Raw genomic sequence first — 20,655 nt, 5'->3', positions numbered from 1 at the left:
TATTCTTCATAATCATAGAGTGTTGGTGTTGTTGGTGTAATGGCGTCCAGTGGCCACTAGATACTGCTGTCGGCCTGTTGGCAGCTGCTCCATGCGTTCAGTGTTATAATACATCTGCTCCCAGTTAAGCTTTTAATGGTTTTTAATTCAGCAGCAAACTGGGCCACAAAGGATTAAACGCTGTCTTTCGACTTGTCTCACTTTGAAACACAGAAAGTTCACGTTCAGTTGAATAAACAGTTTGAGTTTAAAGGAGGAAACAGTTTTTACTGCTGAGCTGAGATCTGATTTGTTATAATCTGTTGAATAAATGTACAGAAATCTGAAGGTTTGGAGATAAAACTACAAATTTAACGTGAAAAAGTGTTAAAAAGCCATAAAAATACTCACCAAAGTACAAATCAAGTTCTTACTTAAGTGAAGGGAAAGTACTTTGAGCTGAAGTAAAAGTACTTGTGCTGTAGAAAATAATATATTATGAATACAACTTTATGTCCATCACACTTTTCTAAACAAGGTTATAAAGTACCTAAAAAATATATATATATTAATTAAAGAAACACAGAACAAAATATTAAATACAATGTAAAGTTATATTCTGTGAAGTAAAAAGTGCCATATTTGCGAGTAGTAAGCATAAAGTTCGTTTATACTATATAAAATAAATACACATAATAGTACTGATCAATTTATTATATAATTGTTTAATAAATAACAACGAGTAATTATACTTGTATCATGACAATTTGTGAGTCAATTTTATTTTAAATAGAATTCCTTTACATGACCTTTCACCCCACTGCGCGCTCCCGTGGACAGGGCAGGAGGCGCGCGCTGGTTTTAGGGAGCGGAGAGGAGGAGGAGCCGGGACAGAGAGGAGGAGAGACTACCGGGGACAGAGAGGAGAGTGGACCGGGGACAGAGAGGAGGAGAGAGGACAGAGAGGAGGAGAGACTACCGGGGACAGAGAGGAGAGTGGACCGGGGACAGAGAGGAGGAGGAGCCGGGACAGAGAGGAGGAGAGACTACCGGGGACAGAGAGGAGAGTGGACCGGGGACAGAGAGGAGAGTGGACCGGGGACAGAGAGGAGGAGAGAGGACAGAGAGGAGGAGAGACTACCGGGGACAGAGAGGAGAGTGGACCGGGGACAGAGAGGAGGAGAGACTACCGGGGACAGAGAGGAGGAGGAGCCGGGACAGAGAGGAGGAGAGACTACCGGGGACAGAGAGGAGGAGGAGCCGGGGCAGAGAGGAGGAGAGACTACCGGGGACAGAGAGAAGAGTGGACCGGGGACAGAGAGGAGAGTGGACCGGGGACAGAGAGGAGGAGGAGCCGGGACAGAGAGGAGGAGAGTCTACCGGGGACAGAGAGGAGAGTGGACCGGGGACAGAGAGGAGGAGGAGCCGGGACAGAGAGGAGAGTGGACCGGGGACAGGGAGGAGGAGGAGCCGGGACAGAGAGGAAGAGAGACTACCGGGGACAGAGAGGAGAGTGGACCGGGGACATAGTGGTGACAGGACCGGGGACAGACCGGGTGTATTCAGCGTCCCTCGGTGATGAACTCCTCCCCGGGACGTGCACTTTGAGCGGGGCTCAGTTCCAGCGGAGCGTCGGCGGGACTCGACCCGGCTGCGGAGCGTCATGGACGGGACAACCTCTGACGCAGTGACGCTGAGATGGAGCAGGAGCCGCTCGAGCTGATCCGAATCTAACTTCCCTTCACGATCCGGAGTCACACCTGGATTCTACTGAGCAGCTCGTGTGAACCAGTGAATAAACAACATGTACGCGGGGAGGAAGAGGAGGAAACCGGCTCAGAAGGGGTGAGTCAGCTTCTTCTCACACTTTAAAACCAGTAAACAAGGAGTTAACACTTCATTCCATTATCTGGTCTTTCATTGCAAATCAACTAAAGCTCCTGTTGATGCACGTGTTTGTGTTGATGTGTATTTATGTCTGACTGGTGCAGTGAAACATTAATTTACAACAATCAGCTGCAGACAAATGTAGAATCCCTCATCACTTCAATGTGCTTATGGCTGTTCAATATGTATTAACGGATTGTTTACATGTCAGAGCTTATAAATGCTGAGTAAGGGTCTTAAAAATGAATCACTTACAGACATTATTGTGTTAAATCAGTTATTACATATATGTTGATTTTGCATTTTAAAGAAATTAGTATGAAATCAGTAAATGTACAAACAGCTGCACCAATAAATACAATTATAGTTTATTGTAGCTGATGTCAACATCCTTCGATCAGTTTTTACAGTCGCCTGATATTTAATCGTCAATCACCTTGATGACTGTTTTTTGAACTGGATGTTTCCCCCCCCCGATAATCAAGTTACATCTCACAGTGTTCCCTTCGTAACCCGAGTGAAGCCGACCCCGGCTGAAGGGGCCAAGTCCAACCCGTCCAAACGCCACCGGGACCGCCTGAACGGGGAGCTGGACCGGCTGGCCGGCCTGCTGCCGTTCCCCGAGGACGTGGTGTCCAGCCTGGACAAGCTGTCCATCCTGAGGCTCAGCGTCAGCTTCCTGCGCACCAAGAACTTCTTCTCAGGTGGGACATGAACCACACACCTCCACGTCCTCAAGCTTTGGTCCCACACCAGTGCTCAGGTCAAACAGAGGACGCTGAGCGGGGATCTTCTGGAGAAAGGACGACAAGATGCTGCAGGCTGAGCTGGACGGGGGGGGGGGGGGGGGGGGGGGGGGCAGTCACAGAGAATCAGTGCATGGGGGAACAGCTCAGGTGAGAACAGCAGCTACGAGGGTGAATCAGTTGAGCTCAGATCTAGATCCAGGAGAATAGAAGCTGAGACCATGTTGATCTGTTAGGATCTGCAGCTTCAGCTCGGCTGCTGTGTCCAATCAGCTGCAAGAAACTCCAGCTCGATATTTAACAGTTTAACCATAAACTTTATTATGAATATGAATAACTGTAAATAAGAAGAAAACACAGATATAGATGTCATTTATATATCCCCCCACGTCTTATCATAACATCTTAATACAACTGTAGGTCAGCCCCTCTCGCCCCGTGGCCAAGAGGCGACACTTGTCCCAAAGTCTCAGCCGCGCAGTGATGTAGGTCTGAGGAGGAGGAGGAGGAGGAGGAGGAGGAGGAGGTGAAAAGCTCCTGAGAATAAAAACACAAGGGGATAATCCACTCAGCCGTCTCACTGTGGGAAGGGGGGAGACAGGCACCCACTTTTTAACTTTTGACTCCTGCATCCATTTTCTTTCTCCATGGGTCAGTGTTGCTGCTGAGGCTTTCTGGAGGAGCCGGCGTTCTCCGGAGTTTTAAGAGCACAGCAGATTGTTCTCTCTGCCTTTTTATCTTCACAAAGCCTTTTATCTTTTATTGACCCCGTTGGCTTTGAGGTCGTGAATCAATTACAAGCCACAGATGTTGAGTGAAGCTGGAATCAGATGTTGTTTCTGCCTCATGAGGCGGCAAGTGCAGGAGAAGGTTTCTGTGGAGGTCAAGTCCTTCAGGTCGCCTGGTAAAAAGAAAAACACACTTCAGCCGAGAACTATATTCATATAGCAGATATTCCAGCGTGTGCGTGTTTATGTGTCTGTGTGTGTGTGTATGTGTGTGTGTGTGTGTGCTGGTGCACATCTGTCTCCATGTGAAGCCATCTGCCAAGTGCTCAGAGCAGATTAGTGTGTACTTATGTAACAGCACCGCGGATCTATTGTTCTTTATCACCGTCACATGCTGCTTCCTTGTTGTTTATACCCATGGAGACAATCTGTGTGTGTGTGTGTGTGTGTGTGTGTGTGTGTGTGTGTGTGTGTGTGTGTGTGTGTGTACGACTCATGTTGTGGAGACTTAAATATCTGTTGACACCACAGACTGTATCAGTCACCTTCTCCCCCATGTTAGCAGATGGGACATGGACCAAACTGAAAAGGGAAAGCTCACGTAAAACACATTTTTATTTAATTGGTTTGGTATTGGGACTTGTAAACAAATATCAATAACATACATTAACATACAATTTTAATGTAGATTATATGTGTAAAGATAATTAAAACAATAAGATAAATATTGCAGTTTTATCATTAATATTGAACTCAACTCTCTTTATCGCCCAACACCCACAGAAACTCTGTTGCCTGCTCTCCCCCCTCCTCCTCCTCCTCCTCCTCCTCCCCCCCCGGCCGCTGCCACTCGGCTGAACCTTTGAAAAATTCATTTCGGTCACAGACCTTTTAATGTGGGAGGCAGGCGGGGGGGAGTGGGGGGGGGAACGAGACGCTGGATTAGACGGGTCAGGGTTTGTGTCATCGTCCCCGCTCACTGACGAGACGGCAGGAGACACCGGTGGCTCGGTTTGACCCGCGGCCGCTGCAGGACGGACCGACTCCTGGTTGGAGGATGAATTAAAGTTCTCAGTCTGAGGCGGGACAGGAAGCTGCTGGTTCACGTGTCCCTCCTCCAATCACGGCCTCCACGCTCCCCCCTTTGTCTCCGCCGCTGGGAAGCCACTCAGACGACTGCAGAGTGTCTGTTGTGATGTTTTTATCGGCTGTGTGTGTCCTCCGTTGTGCCAACAGATGCCCCCCCCCCCCGCCCCCTCGTCCCTCCCCTCCTCCTCTCCGGTGCCTTGGGGTGTTTTTTCTTGCCTCCGGCTCCTGGTCATGACGTCAGGGCGCAGAACACCTCCCCCCTCCACCCCCCCTGTCTTAATTATTAATAGTGGACATGCTTGTTATGCTTCTCTCTCGGCAGCTTCCACTACACTGAGCTCCGACACCAACAGAGCTCACAGCCGCAGACACACAGTGAAGCAGCAGTTGTGTTAAACCTTTGTCGTACACGTTTTTGAGGCTGATTTTGTTCTGTCATTCAGCTCGTTAGTGGAAAACAAACACATTTCAATACAAAGTGAACTTCTGTTGGGTCAGGTGGTGACGGAGGTGTGGTGAAAATTTACAAAAAGTTAATTTCCATGTCTCCATTTGTCCTTTTCCCTGTGCGATTCCCTATTGGCTGTTAGTAGTCAGGTGTCCTGATGGGGCCTGAGCTCAGTTCGTGTCCCAGCGTCCCACAGACACTGGAGGACACGAGGGACAAGGGCAGCAATCTGTTTTTTATATTAAATTTATATGAGGGATCAAATATATTACTTTAAAAACGAGGACAGAAGCCATGCTCCACATTTGTCCACAAGCCAATTGGACAAAAGACAACTTTCCCCATAATAACAGAGATAGGACCTGTATTGATCCCTCTGGGGAATTTGGGTCAGGATCACAAGAAGCAGTTTAACCGGTCGAACCTTCGGCCTCTGCATTGTCTGAGATTTCCTCTTCCATTAACGTCAGCACTGCTGCTTCAGAAAAGCTCTTTGTTTCGCTCAGACTCAACACACTCAAGTAGATTTCTGTCCTCAGGGTCAGAGGCCTCTCTGTTGTTGTCTCCGGGCCTCACAGGGAAGGGCCTGGTCCTGTCTGCCTTCACAGAAACTGATAATAAACCTGGAACTCTTTAAACACCAGTATTTATTCGTCAGAGTAAAACGTTAAATATCAGTTAAAGTCCGTCTGTCTCTGTGTATTTTTCTTTTTGCATTTTGTTTGTCCCCTGCTGCTCTGTCCCTCCTCTCACCTTTATGGGTGTTACTCCATCTCGTGTCCTGACGTCCCCTCTGTGTCGCTCTCCGTCTCTTTCTGGAGACGTGTGACTCCCTCTGGTCTCCTGAAAACACTCTCCTCCCGTCGATGTGTTCGATTCAGAGCAGGGGGCAGCACAGATGTCTGCAAATGGCCGCCGGTCCTTCACTAACGTCTCTGTCTCTCCTCCTGCAGTGGCGCTGAAGAGCCAGATGTCCAACGGCCTGAACAAGCGCAGCGACCAACACAACGACGGCAAGACGCCGGGGTCAGCTGACACACACCTACCTGAGGGGGAGCTGCTGCTGCAGGTACACAAACAACCAAACACACACAAACGTTGTGTTGGCTTGTGTGGATGAAGTTTGTCTGGAGCAGGAGCAGGAGGGGGCAGGGGGGGGGGGGGGGGGGGGGCTGTCAGCTTTAGGAAGCTGTCAGCGAGGAGCTGTTCTCCAGACACCACGAGCCCCCCCCCCCCCCCCCCCCCCGGCTCCCAGGCTCTCAGTGAGTCTGGCTCTTTTTTTCATGCACCACACTGAGAGTCTGCACACATCAGAACTCCCACCAGGACCTGGGCGGCTCCGGGTCAGACGGAGGCCTCTGATGGAGGAGAGGCGCTGCACAGCGGGGGGGCAGCAGGACAGGGCTGTTTGGTTTTGACCTGCTGCAGAGACGTCTCTCCTTTTAGTCCAGGGCCACCGAGGAATGAGTCGACAAGTCTGAACTAACAGAAAACCCTCATTACTGTTCACTTCATTCAAACTACTCACATGCATGGAAGCAGTGTGTTAGCTGGATTGTTTCCCTCGAGGGATTTATACATTTCTTTCTGGTTCATGTGAGGATTTGTTGTTTTATATTTCACCGTTAATAGAATATCCTTTAACTGTTTGATTGATAAATACAAACCATACAAATACCTGATGGGCAGAAAACATCAGTTATACAAACTAAGATAGATTTATACTCTTCAGTCTCTGCTCAATGGATTAAAAGACATTATCATTTGTTGTTGAATTCAAATCAATCAGCATATTATTTATACATAATCACATTAGTTTTGGATTAACGATTTAAGCTTCTAAAACTGCCAGAGAGACGCGACCTACAGGGAGTGACCACGCCCAGAAGTGTCCAACACACACACCAGGAACACACACTACACACACTACACACACTACACACAGATACAAGCTGTGTGTATAAATATTTACTGTAGATTCATCTGTCTGGAGGAAACGCATCCCTCTCTCTCGCTCTCATGTTTGGTCAGCCTCTCTCGCCTGGGACTGAGAGTGAGTTAGTGTGTGTGTCGGTTTGTGTGTCTGTTTGTGTGTGTGTGTTCAGTGGAAGATGACAATCCAGTGACAGGAAACACTTCCAGGAAGCACAGGGAAACTGCATCTCTCTCACGATTCACCATAAAGGAATTCATGAATTCATTTTGGATTGAAGCAGCTGTATGTTTTCTGCAGAGCAGCAGAGGTCGACGTGTTTTAGTCTGACCCGGCACACACACACACACACACACACACACACACACACACACACATCCGAACCCCCCCTCCCTTCAATAATGCATGTGTTCACCAGCTCTGTATAATTCATAGGCCGGTGTCTGTAATGGGACGGAGCCGCTGAAGGCAGGAGGCTGCTGCTCTCCACACCGACTCATCTCTGACTCTTCACCTGCTCCTCTGGGATCAATACATTTATCAATGCACTGATTCAAATCAGTGGTTTAGTTTTAATACCATCACTGCTGCTACGTGCACAAGTTGTGGAGCCACTAAAATGTATTTGAGTTTAAATCTGTGTTGTGGACAGATGTGTTTGAAATCCGCACATCAGTTTGGATGTCGCCTCATTTGGGGAAGAAGCATCTTTAAATTGAGTTGCTGTGTTCACTGAATCCTGGATTGTGTGTGTATATGTTCTTTTAGCGTCCAATGTTAAAAGCACCAGGGAACAAGTCAATCCAGGTTTTGTTCAAAGTCAGTTTTGCTTTTCCCCTTCACACCACCGGGTGAGACCCTCTTCCTCTAAACTGTGAATTATTCAGCAGCTCTGAGAACCGTCTTGTTTTAGGCCTGATGCTAATGCATTTCTGACATCATGTAATGGATTTTGAAAAGAGGTTTCAAATGGAAATGTAAAGTTTTGACCCAGCAGCAGCGATTTGAATGTTAGCCATGCACCGGAGCCTGTGCGTGGAGTTTCAGGGGAGTGTATTAGAGCGTGTGTCTGTTTAGATGAAGAGTGTGTTCCTCCAGAGGTCACCATCATTATCATCATCAGCATCATCATCATCCGCGAGGTGTGGGCGGATGCTGGCAGGATGCCGCTGTGACTCATGGCAGCGGCGGGACGGAGTGTCATCACCTCCTCGCTGGGCCCCGAGGCCCGGGGAAAACAAGGGGAGAGGAGGAGGAGCGATGATGGAGGTGTTAGTCATACATTAGTGACCTCCTTCGCCTCCCGTCTCCTCCTCCACATGACTTCTCGTTGAACTGACGTTCGCTGGGCTCCAGCTTTTACTCCTTCTCTTCCTCCCTTTCCTGTTTTCAAGCCTTTCTACTCATTTCTCCAGCTTCCGGTTCAACGCAGTCCATTTCCAGCAGATTGTTACCGTAACACAATGTGACATGTGGAGCTGGATGAGGCTTTTCTACACTTGTCCTCTGAAGTGTCTTGTTGTCGGGGGACATTTGGGTTTTAAGTCCTGATCACAGGTGACACAAAACTTGATCTCCCAAACAGAGCAGTGTGTTTTCTGTCCACAGGCCCTGAACGGCTTCGTCCTGGCGGTGACGGCCGAGGGAATCGTCTTCTTCTGCTCTCACACCATCCAGGACTACCTGGGTTTCCATCAGGTCAGAACTCCTGGAGAACCTTCATGTCTGTCTCATTCTCAAATGCTGCTCCTCCACCACATATGTCCCTTCATAGTCTCACTGACGTTACACTAAACATGTTTTGGATTAAGAGGAGTTAGTTTAGCCGGCAGGGGGGCGCCTCTGAGGAGGCAGGTGTCTCTGAGGCGGGTGGAGTTAACAAACACGTCGTCCTCAGCGCCCAGTGGACTGAAACAAACGCACATATGGAGCGAGAGGTTTAATCCAATTGGCTTCACAACAAAGCACCATAGGCTCCAGTCTAATCTCTATTTGGAGAATGTGATTATCAAATTATCCAAAGTCTGCCTGAGCGTCTCTGTGACACACACTTACACAAACTACAAACTAAATACAGACACAACAACACACTCAACACACTCAGACACATTCACACATCTCCCCCCTCTGTCGCTGCTGGCAAGGGTGCGACCATCACCTCCCCCCCCACGTCCTCGTCCACCTGAGGCGCGTCTCCTCCCATTTACCAAACGGACCTAAATCCTCGGTGAAGCGTCCGTCTCCGCTCGCGTGGCGTGTTTGGAAACAACACGGCACAGCAGGACACCTCGAGAACACAAAGACACACAAAAAAAAAGGTGTCGACAGCTGTTGTTACACCCGGGAAAGAAGACACAACAGGGGGACAAGTGGATAGAGACAGGAGGAGTGACAGGAGGGACTCAGACGAGAAGGATTTGATCTGTATTCTGGATTTGTGGTATTCTGTAGTTAACAGATTGAAATGAGGACGTGAGAACTTACACTGCAGCTCTAGAGGAATAATTTGAGGTGTTTTTAATATGTTGTTTATTGATAAAACTCTGTGATAAAGCTGATTTAAATGAGACAAACACACCATGAGAGACAGGAGCAGCTCTAATCACAGGATGTACAGTGATTCATCTTTCTTGCTTCAGGGGCTGAGTTTGTCTTCTTGTGGTTTTAACCTGTCAGAGTTCATTCTGGTTCATTCTGTCCCGTCCCGCGGTGGGAAGGTGCTTCCACGCTCGTCCTCACCGGTTCACGCTGGGCCTGGACGGCAGATATCAGGGTCACAGCAGGTCTCTGGCTCCGCTCCAGCTATTTGAATTAAACGTTTAGCGACACTTGATTTCTCTTGGCTCCACTTCAAGGCAAACGGAATCAAACGCAGCCCTGAGGGGACCTGCTGACAGTGACGGCTTCTTCCAAACATCCACCTTCACTCACATTATCTCATTTCAAGTGTCACGTTCTCTCTCTGAATGTCTCTGTGCTCCCCCTGCACTGGTTAAACTGTGTATTCATACAAAGAGTGTGTTGTTCTCCTGCCAGACCGACGTGATGCATCAGAGTGTGTTTGAGCTGATTCACACTGAAGACCAGCAGGAGTTCAGGAGGAACCTGCACTGGGCCCTCGACCCCCCTGTCGGCCCCCCCACAGATCCCTCTACAGGTGGGTTTCCTGCACACGCTCCCAGTCCTCCACTTCTCCATCAGGGTCTTTAAAGGTCTCACATTGAACCTGTGGACACCTGCAGAAACTAGATGAGTCTTGATGTGATGGAACATTTATCTATGTGAGATTATCAAACATGCATGTAGATAGATAAACAGCCTGGAGGACAGTGTCTTCTTCTCCTCTTCTAAAAAAAGAATCTCAACTGAGGTCACAGCGAGAGGTGACCTTCAACTGCAGGAGGCTGAGATGTGGTCTGAATGGAACAGTTCACACACTCACTGGACGCACAGTACAATCTGCACACACACACACACACACACACACACACACACACAAACACACACACACACACGCACACACACTCCCATATCTACATCAAATAGTAATAAAGTGTTTAATATCCTCAGATGGGGAGTCGGAGTCCTCTTCTTGCCTCGTGAGCTACAACCCCGACCAGCTTCCACCTGAGAACTCCTCCTTCCTGGAGAGAGACTTCATCTGCCGCTTCCGCTGTCTGCTGGACAACTCCTCCGGCTTCCTGGTAAGAGGAAGTTAAATCTATTCCCTAAAAAGCAAATGGCAGGAGTTGTCTCGTCCATGTATCCGGAGGAGAAAGTCGTTACTGGAGGATCTCTCGTGCCGACTCATTGTCACGTTTAGCAGAAAAACAAGTTCTATAACCGTGACTGACTTCTGTACATGTCCACACTCAGACACCAGTTGTTGTGTGGTGTTTTGAGGCCTGTCGGTGCTGCCGGCGGTATGGCGTGCCACCTCAGAGTCCCTCCGGGATCAGAAGCCACCATTTTCTCTTGTAATCCGCCTTAAGAGAGCCTCAGGGTCGTGGGTAAAGGTCTTAATCCCCCCCGCTCAGGACAGACCAGAGGAGTGGGGGAACTTGCTTAGTCAGGGTTGTCAGCTCCAGCCCGGCCACTTCTGCTCTCACTAAGACAATTAGCTGCGGAGGGAGAAAATCATGCCGCGGTTCAGCAGCGGTGCAAATCGCTGAAACCTGCCCCGGGAGAAAAAAGAGGCAGGGCCCCCCACGAGCAAGGCACTTCACAGGCCACACGCAGGTTTCTGCAGATGTTTACTAAGAGGTCAGAGGTTGAAGTCTGGAACGTAAAGAGGTTGACTCTCTTGCTCGAGGACACTCCGGCAGGGCTCATCGATGACTTTGAAAACCTGCATCTCTCAGTCCTCCCTCCCAGTGCGTTTGCGTGAGCAGTAAGCCAGGTTTGTACTTGTGTCTACTGGTCGCTATGGCTTTGTTTTGTCGTAATCCCTCCTGCTATTCAGGGCTAGATTCCTGACATCATGGCTGCAGGCTCTTAAACCCACCAAAGTCAATTAACCAGAGCTAACAGAGCAGAGGGGGGGTCTTCAGACGAGATGCCACAGGGCGAGGGGAGGGCGGCCGACAGGAGAAAGTTCTTTTTGGATCCTTTTGAGCAGCTGTGGGTCGTTGATCCAAAACTTGACACAACTTGAACCCTGAGGTTTCAAACACATAAAGACGAGAGGGGTGAGGGGATGAGGTCCGGTCGTCTCAGAGGGAAAATCAGACGCAGAGAAGCTCGACATCTTATTTGTTCTCTGTGATGGATCATTTGTCCTTTCAGGCGCTGAACATCCAGGGTCGCTTGAAGTTCCTCCACGGTCAGAGCCGTCAGCCGAGTGACAGCGAGGCCGGGACGCCGCCTCAGCTCGCTCTCTTCGCCATCGCCACGCCCATCCAGCCTCCAGCCATCCTGGAGATCAGAACGAGGAACATGATCTTCAGGACCAAGCACAAGCTCGACTTCACTCCCATGGCCTGCGACGCAAAGTACATTTACAACTCCTGATATCACTGCTCTGCTATGAAGCACAGCTCAGCTTGTAACTCACACGTGTATCCACTGATCTGGTTTCAGGGGTAAAATAGTCCTGGGGTACACCGAGGCGGAGCTGAGGGTCCGGGGCTCTGGTTACCAGTTCATCCACGCTGCCGACATGTTGTACTGTGCAGAAAACCACGTCAGAAGTAAGTCACAGCTGTCTGCATGGTTTACACAAGTGAGGACAAAGCATTTCACCTCCTCATCAGAAACCCTGCCTCCTCCATGTTAACAGACAGGAACATGAGATGGTTTCTGTCTATAAAGGCTGCCAGGACACTCTTGTGCAAGGCAGCAATGCTTCAGTCTTGTATTTATAATTACAGTATACAAGTATAACAAGTTTTTGAGCAAAAACTAATTCTGTAGCTAAAATTAGGTCAGTCATTTCATGTTTTCACATAGTTGTGTTCTTTCTCTTGTCTCACGTTCCTCACTTTAACACAAAGTCCATAATAAACTGAAAAAGAACAGGGATGAAAGTTTATTGTTGTAGTTCAGTAGAAAGATGAAGTTGAGGCTGTAACTTGGATCCAGGGAGATGTTACTGACTCACTGGTGTTTACATATCCCAGACTGTGATCAGCATATAGTCAGAAGTGTGTTGACCCATGTCTCATGTTTGACTTCACATTACAGTCGTAACACATGCTACGAGCAAACAAACAAACAAACAAACAAACAGACCAACGCTGTGTGTGTGTGTTGTTGATGCAGGAAATCTCCAAGCGAAAGTCAAGTTGTCCTACTTAGCTTGTGTACCGGATGACCCGGTTAGTCGTAACCATGGTGCCCTCAACTCCCGCATCACTGCTAGCACACACACACACACACACACACACACACACTGCATGTAGTCATGCATACAGAAAGGGAAATACATGCATATGCATTTGGAAACGTATAACACAGAGATACATACGTGTTGGCCACGCTCTGTTGAACACACAGATGGGGGGGGGGGGGCAGGTTCAGCAGCCACCAACACAACATGACAATAACACTGAAAGCTGAATGATTTTCCCGGGACAACACTAACATGTGTGATCACTCCTGTGTTCCATGGACATGATAAACATCCAAACACAGAACCTGCCACCCAGCGAGCGGGTCCACGTGGGGTCAGGAGACGTGATTGGCCCGGCTGGAGAACACACACATTTACTCCTGTAATCCCTCAGATTATGAAGAAGGAAAGCGAGGCCACAGATCAGAACACCAGGGAACTTCTCTCAGAGGGATTAGATGTTGTGCTTTGGGCTGATATCAGTAGTTAGTCTGAGTTCCCCCCCGGCTGTGCTTCACTCTGAGGCTCGTTCAGAAACCACACAACACAGAAACACACTGTTACACACACTGACACAACACAACGCTGAGTCTGGAGAGGAGGGATTTGGGCAGGAGGATGTCAGGATGTATGTAGACTGCGGGGGGGGGTGCAGAGCGTAACCAGCAGTGACACTGAGCCTCTAACCTCTGGTCTGATGTGATTCCAGTGATGAAGACCGGAGAGAGCGGCCTCACCGTCTTCAGGCTGCTCACCAAGGAGAACCGGTGGACGTGGGTCCAGGCCAACGCCCGGCTCGTCTACAAGAACGGAAAGCCCGACTACATCATCGCCACCCAGAGGCCTCTGGTGTAAGTGTGCGGTGACTCCAGCTTGATTTGTTTGAGTTTTGGTGTCTTTTAATGTCTTCTCTGTGACTTCTTCCTCCACAGGGAAGAGGAAGGAGGGGAAACCCTGAGGAAGCGATCCATGCACCTTCCTTTCACCTTCGCCACCGGGGAGGCGCTGCTCTACCAGACCGGGCATCCGCTGCACGGCTTCCCCGACTCCTTCCAGGGCAAAGCCAAAGGCAGCAAGTCCAAAAAGGGCAAAGTGGACAGGAGCTCTTCAGATGAGCTGGACCCAAAGTCCCTGCTGGGAGCTCTGATGAGCCAGGACGAGTCTGTGTACGTCTGCCAACCCGACATGGAGACGAAGACGTCCTATCAGAGCAGCCTTACTGGGGAGCAGCCGAGCCAGACTGATGGTTTCACTGGTTTATTTGGTGCTGAAAACTGGCAAATCATATCCAACGGGGAGACAGGAAGAAGCAACGGTAAAACCCCCAGTTTCGACCCCCTGCTGGCCACCTTGGACTCCTTGTCCCTGGACGGGGACGAGACGTGCTCCAACAGCGAGCTCTTCAGCGCTCTGGAGAACCTGGGCCTGAACGCTGAGGACCTGGAGCTCCTGCTGCTGGACGAGAGGATGATTCAGGTGGAGCTGGACCCAAACCACATCCCCTCCCTCAGCGACCTGCTCACCAACAATGAAATCCTCTCCTATATCCACGACTCCCTGGAGGGTGGCACCGAGGGAGGGGAACCGGATGGATTTGGACTTTTGGACCATCCGCCGACCTCAGACTCCGCCCACAGCGTCTCCCAGCAGGAGTGTTCCACGGCTGCCGTCCCTGCAGCCCCCCCCGGCCCCCGGCAGCCCATCGTCCAGCTCTCGCAACAGATGCAGCAACACGTCCGAGCAGGTGAGCTGGTGAAAGGGCAGCTGGGGCAGATCCAGCCTCTGGACACCAACGGTCACTGGATGGTCACGACGGAGAACCTCCATCACGCCAACAACCACACCCACCACCACCACCCGCACACTGTGCTCAAAGCCTCACAGCTGAACGGGGACCACAAACACCTTCATTCACTTCTGGGATTGAGTCAACAGTGGCAGCTCCAGCAAGACCAGTACCCAGTGCACCTCCAGTCCCACCAGCAGGAGAACAGCCAGAGCGCTTTGCTACCTGGTTTCCACAACCAGCTGGGACTGAGCAGATCTCACACCTCAAACGGACACGCAGCCTTCCCAGCGCACACGGAGGTGGAGCACACCGGCTACAGCTTCTCCAACAGTGTGATCACGCAGGATGTTTGGGCCCAGCAGAAACACCAGCAGATGATGCAGCAGACTCAGGTTCCTCCATCGTGTTTGTCCCAGTGTCCCAGTCCGAGCTCCTCGCTGGACTTAGAGCAGCTACTGGGTCTGTCCCAGCACAGCCTGCCGTCCCTGGAGGCCTACGGCATGTTCAGCACCGGGGCAGAGGACCATGGCAAGGTGAGGGAACACTCACACATGTCAGGGAGCTTCTCTGGGAATATTTAATTGAATTACTTGACATCACCTTTTCTCCAGATACTTTAAAACAGGCACAAAATACAGAGAAAAACAGTAATGCAAAAGTTTACACGGCCTTAAATTGTGGATATCATGAATGATCCTGGTTTGGATCCAGCCCCATGAAATGAGGGAGTGACAGAGATCCTTAAACCTGAATCCCACCTCCTCCATCTTCTGTCCCGTCCTCCTCGTCTCTTTCCTTCCATCTCTGAACAAGCGAGGCTGCCAGCTCCACTCACCAGTGTTTGGTCTGGGAGTCAGAGCCTTTGATTCTCTCCCAGTGGCGAGGCCTTAAGTTTGTGTTGCTCTCAAATATCATCGAACATCAACAAAGCGAGCGCCGCGGAATCCACAACCCTGACCCTTCACCCCCCCCCCCCCCCCCCCCCCCCCCCGCACCCCCCGCACTGTTCTCTTTCACTGTCATGAAAATAGATTTGTTTCCGAGTCAGCACACAGAGGCCGTGGGCTGCCATGGAGCTCAGGGTAAACTGTGGTGATGCGAGCGGACATGCCATGTAAATAAGATCAGAGGAAGATGGGTCAGAGTCGACTGGAACCTAGAGCAGCAGCAGAGTCTGGATCCGCACTGCTCCTCTTTTAGTCCTGCTGAATGTTTATGTAATATTCAGTGTTAAATCACATTGTGTGCTCAGAAATAATCTTTACCACTGCTTCTAAAGTCAATGGCTAGAAAATCAACTGCAACTTGTTTTATAATCGATCAATCATCTAAAGTTGAGTTATCTCTGTTCGACATGCTACTCTCTGCAAAACAAGGAGATTCACTTCATTTCCTTTTGAAACTGACTTGTTAAGATCCTCCTTTGTGTGAGCACAGGAAAACTTTCCCACTGGGATTGATTCCTCTGATGAGTCACATAGAAACGACAGAAAATCATCCATCTTACACATTTACAATAAAGTCAACATTATGATTTTATCCGAGAGGAATCCCATCAAATAGAAAAGCTCCTCTTCACCCTGAACCCACTTATTGTGTGTTACTGAACGCAGAGACCACAAAGGAGATGTGACTCCTCATGGGAGCTCGGGCCCGAGCGAGGACAGAGAGGCAGCAGTGAGAGGAGAACAATAATGAATAGAATCAGGTCGGGACGGGCCCAGGAGATGGCCGACCCCGCCAGGCATCCATTCACACCCCCCCGCCCCATTCAGCATCCACTGTTATTCTTCAGGGTCAGTGGCTGTCGCTGAAAGAAAAATACTGACGGACTGGGCAGTCGAGCATGAGCAGAGCTGACCTACAATTTGACTGTCATCGTCACCTAGTGCTGTGAACTCGGGGCGGGGGGGCTGTAGTTTACTTTCACTTCACCGTCTGAAGCAGGAATCAAACTGCAAAGTGTCGCCTGAAGAGACGCAGGACAGGAACTGATCGAACCATGTGACCCAACAGAAACCAATCAGGCTCGAGAGCAGAGAGGAGAAGAGCCAGAAACACTGACACTGTAAACAGGACTGATTAATGGTTAATGCTAACCAGGCTACTGACACAGCGTGCTAAGCTAATCCTAATGCTAATCTTAAGTGCACGTTGCCTGCAGACCTAGGTGGGAACAGAAGTTTCAAGTTTGTGGGAAAAAAATAAAAGCTCCAAATTTGCAGCTGCAGGAAACTGGAGAACGACTTTTGAACATCTAATTTAAACGTATTTTATTTGCATATTTAAATATCACTTTAATATATGACTCTATAATGTCTTATTGTTGTACAGCTGAACGACTGCGTCCTTAACTATCTGGCAAATGAACTAATCTGTTTAGACTCAGTGGGGGGGATTACAGTCACTGTGATGTAAGTCAACTCAACAGCTGCATACCTCCTCCTCCTCCTCCTCCTCCTCCTCCTCCTCCTTCTCCTGTTCCTCCTCTTCCTCCTCCTCCTCGTCCTTCCTCCTCTTCCTCCTCTTCCTCCTCCTCCTCCTCCTCCTTCCTTCTTCTCCTCCTCCTTCCTCCTCGTCCTTCCTCCTCTTCCTCCTCGTCCTTCCTCCTCTTCCTCCTCCTCCTCCTTCCTCCTCTTCCTTCCTCCTCCTTCCTCCTCCTCCTCCTCCTCCTCCTTCTCCTCCTCCTCGTTCCTCCTCCTCATCCTTCCTCCTCCTCCTCCTCCTCCTCCTCCTCCTCCTCCTTCCTCCTCTTTCTCTTCCTCCTCTTCCTCCTCCTCCTCCTCCTTCCTCCTCCTCCTCCTCCTCCTCCTCCTCCTCTTCCTCTTCCTCTTCCTCTTCCTTCCTCGTCCTTCCGCCTCGTCCTTCCTCCTCCTCCTCCTCCTCCTCCTACTCCTCCTCCTCCTCCTCCTCCTCTTCCTCCTCCTTCCTCCTCGTCCTTCCTCCTCTTCCTCCTCCTCCTCCTTCCTCCTCTTCCTTCCTCCTCCTTCCTCCTCCTCCTTCCTCCTCCTCCTTCCTCCTCCTCCTCCTCCTTCCTCCTCTTCCTCCTCCTCCTCCTCGTCCTTCCTCGTCCTTCCTCCTCTTCCTCCTCCTCCTCCTTCCTTCTCCTCCTCCTCCTCCTCCTCCACCTCCTCCTCCTCCTCCTCCTCCTCCTCTTCCTCCTGTCACGGGGTCTCTCAGGACTTGAGGTCCGCCTGACCCGACCTTCATTGTGTGATTGAGGTCAACATAAGTACACAACCACAAAGAGCACACAGTCAATACCATTTTTCACTTCTTGACTCTGACACCTGGATTTTGCTCATCGGTTTTCAATCAGTTTGTATTTTCATATCAGTCCCAGTATCTGAACATCTCTAACTGGGACCCTGTGGTTTTTGTTTCCCAGCTGGAGAACGGCTGCCTCCTCAGTGCCACCAGCGCAGCGTACATCAAGACGTGTCTGATGCCCAACGGGAGCGGAGTGGCCACCGAGGACATCCCTGTCTCGTGCCCTGAAGGACTCGCTGCTCTACAGGACCCACAGACGTCTGGATTCTTCCTCTGAGGGGAGGAAGAGTCCGAGGAGGCGAGTGGAGGAGGTACAGAAGGAAGAATAAATAATCACGAAGAGAGAGAACGTTTCCACTCCTCTTCCAGGAACAACTTCTACAAGCTCTACTCAGAGAACCGAGGTGTCGAAGATAACCTAGAGACGGTTATAACGAGTGAAGGCTTTTCGTGAGTTGTGCGCTCACTGAAAGTTTTGTGTCCATGTGTCAGGTGTGTGTTGTTTCATCGGGAGTCAGACGACTCACCTGAACATCAACCTCAAGCCAAAACTCCTCCTCCTCCTCCTCCTCCTCTTGTCTTCACACTGTGACTTTCAACAGAAGTGGTTCGTTTGACAATCAGTTTTCGTGCCATTTAATAAGACAGAAGCCACTGGACTGTTCAGATAAAGCACACAACTGGAGATTTAACTTCACAGTATTCTACAAGTGAGCATTTGAAGCTGTGTGTGTGTGTGTGTGTGTGAGAACATTTCATTAGTGTATCTACTGCTCAACACGTCTGCTGGTAATCTGTGTCTGCAGGAATGTGAGCGTCTCGTACTCCTGCTCCGTGTGAGAGGTGGAGACGTGAGACGTGAGACTGAACTCACCAGCAGATCATTGAACCTTCAGTGTTCGCTCGTCACTTAGATGTAGATGTTCGGCCTCGTGGGTGTTGTTGTTCGTCCTGGTGCTTTACATAAAAAACAGCATTTCAATCGAGGCGTTTATAATTGTTGAGATGAGATTCAAACTAATAATGAAAGGTTCAAACCAGAAGCAGTTTAAAGGTGTTTTGTTATCAACAAGACATTTATCCTAATGCAGCATTTCAGCCCGTGTGAGGTTTACAGTGATGTTGTGCACTTACTTGTGTTTTACAGACGTGATCAGAGAGGATCTGATTCGTCCGTCAGTGGCACTGCAATCAAACAAAAAAAGCATTTTGGTTTCCTGACCGGAGACAGTGTGAAAATCTCCCATTAATGCCTTGTCTGGGCGGCCGCGGCCAGTCAGACCCCCCCCCCCCCCCCCCCGTGTCATGTGGGAAACCCTGAGTGCACTTACATGCACACACGTCCATTAAGGACCTACATGTAAATAATAGATCACAACTGAAGGTGAGGGAGGAGGTGCATGTCAGCATTTCTCAAGATTTGATTTCTGTCATCACACAATTTTTTTATTATTGGTAATATTATTATTAGAGCACAGAGCTAGGAACCATCTGTTCTCTTCTTGATTTCATATCTGGCCAGTTTGTGCATTTATGTGGAATCAGACTTTTTGAACTGACAGATTTTTGTTAACAGACTTTTCAACTCTAATTCAAGCCACTGCCTCAATCGTAGGAAACAGAATCTGTCCCCACACAGTTTTGTGTCTTATTTTTTCTTTGTGTTAAACATTTAAACAAACTGAACGATACGACAAAACCTGCACTGAAGGAATCCTCAGCTGGACTCCCACCGCCGTCAGTGGGACTTTAAAACCTCACGTTGCGTTCATGTCATGTCAGATTTACTGTAAACTATTGAAATTATGATTGAATAATTATTAATTGACACATTTTCAGGACTCCCAGTTGTGTGTAGTCATTTTTCTGTGTTAAAAAACATTTCACTTAACTCGAATATCATCGTGCAGGAGTGAAGTAAAAGTAAAATTTCCTCACGTCTGATATGACATGAATGTAGTTTCACTCCCATTGACCAGTGTTTAAAAGAAGCAGCTCCCCCCCCCCCCCCCCCCCAGCATTTAGCACCGACTCCAAAACCAAATGAGAAACATGTGAACACGCGTGTGTGTGTGTGTCTGCAGTTGCTCCTTCGCTGAATGTCTCTGGTAAAAAAAAAAGATGTTTAAAACATGAAGCTTTTATTTCACTGCGATAACAAACTGTCAATCAAAGGTTGACTTCACGCCTCTTGTCTGTTTTCCTCTGGTTGTTTTTTCTTTTTTCTTTTATAAACTGAACTTTTATTATAAAACAGATTATTTAAAAACCAGTTGTGAGATCAAATGCTGTATGAAAGGAACATTTATAAAGAGACAATCATTTTCCAGATGCTGAGAAACAGAAGGTTGTGTGTGTGTTTGTGTGTATATAGACAGTAAGTGTTTTTTCTATCGACGTTGTTTCAAGCACTACTTTGAATTCACTGCTCTTACAAACTTCCTCCAGCACTGAAAGTAGTCCTGTAGAACAAAAAAAGCATTTTATGACTCAGTGTTGTTTGAATATTGTTCCCGAGAGTCGCGTGTTTTATCTCTACGTCATGTTTAAAGACAGTTTGTCACTTTAGCTCAAAACAAAATGGTGCCATAACGGTGAGCTCCCACTCGCCATGTTTCAGTAAATGAAGAATATATTTCAGAACACTTTACGTACATGAAGCTTCTTCTCTCCATATCTTTATAATCCACTGTGTCCACAGATTCCCTTTGAAAGTGAACCAATCGCTTTATATTTATGCCGTGAGTCATTTCCTCAGAGTTGAGACTGAACTTTGAAACCAAACCCTCCAGTAGCTGTTTGATGTTTTTAAAGGCACACAGACTTTATTTTGCTACTTTTATCACTGAAAGTCGTAGTTGTACGTAAACTGAACTTAAAGAAAAAGGCGGTTTGTCTCGGAGCCATGTGTTGAGATGTGCTCCTGGATCCTGGAATAAAGGATTTGGTGCAAACA

General features: G+C 48.9%; 1 protein-coding gene across 1 annotated transcript; it reads left to right on the top strand.

The window, feature by feature from the left end:
- Nucleotides 1-1,686: 1,686 nt before the first annotated feature.
- Nucleotides 1,687-20,655, top strand: LOC128431159 (aryl hydrocarbon receptor). Its single transcript, XM_053417389.1, has 11 exons — nt 1,687-1,824; nt 2,365-2,570; nt 5,831-5,946; nt 8,419-8,508; nt 9,847-9,967; nt 10,381-10,514; nt 11,596-11,801; nt 11,890-11,999; nt 13,350-13,491; nt 13,573-14,962; nt 17,818-20,655. The coding sequence occupies exons 1-11, from the start codon at nt 1,784-1,786 to the stop codon at nt 17,974-17,976; spliced, it is 2,715 nt and encodes a 904-aa protein (XP_053273364.1). The 5' UTR covers nt 1,687-1,783; the 3' UTR covers nt 17,977-20,655.

The sequence above is a fragment of the Pleuronectes platessa genome, chromosome 24 (assembly GCF_947347685.1).
Source record: "Pleuronectes platessa chromosome 24, fPlePla1.1, whole genome shotgun sequence".
Classification (NCBI taxonomy): domain Eukaryota; kingdom Metazoa; phylum Chordata; class Actinopteri; order Pleuronectiformes; family Pleuronectidae; genus Pleuronectes; species Pleuronectes platessa.
The sequence above is the reverse complement of the archived record's forward strand: the minus strand, read 5'-3'. Positions and strand labels throughout refer to the sequence as shown.

What these genes read in the sequence shown, in the direction of transcription:
- LOC128431159 (XM_053417389.1), top strand. Translation starts at nt 1,784, where the DNA reads ATGTACGCGGGGAGGAAGAGGAGGAAACCGGCTCAGAAGGG. An exon ending in TGCAGAAAACCACGTCAGAA is followed by an intron (nt 12,000 to 13,349) that starts GTAAGTCACAGC and finishes ATGTGATTCCAG; the next exon opens with TGATGAAGACCGGAGAGAGC. An exon ending in GCCACCCAGAGGCCTCTGGT is followed by an intron (nt 13,492 to 13,572) that starts GTAAGTGTGCGG and finishes CTTCCTCCACAG; the next exon opens with GGAAGAGGAAGGAGGGGAAA.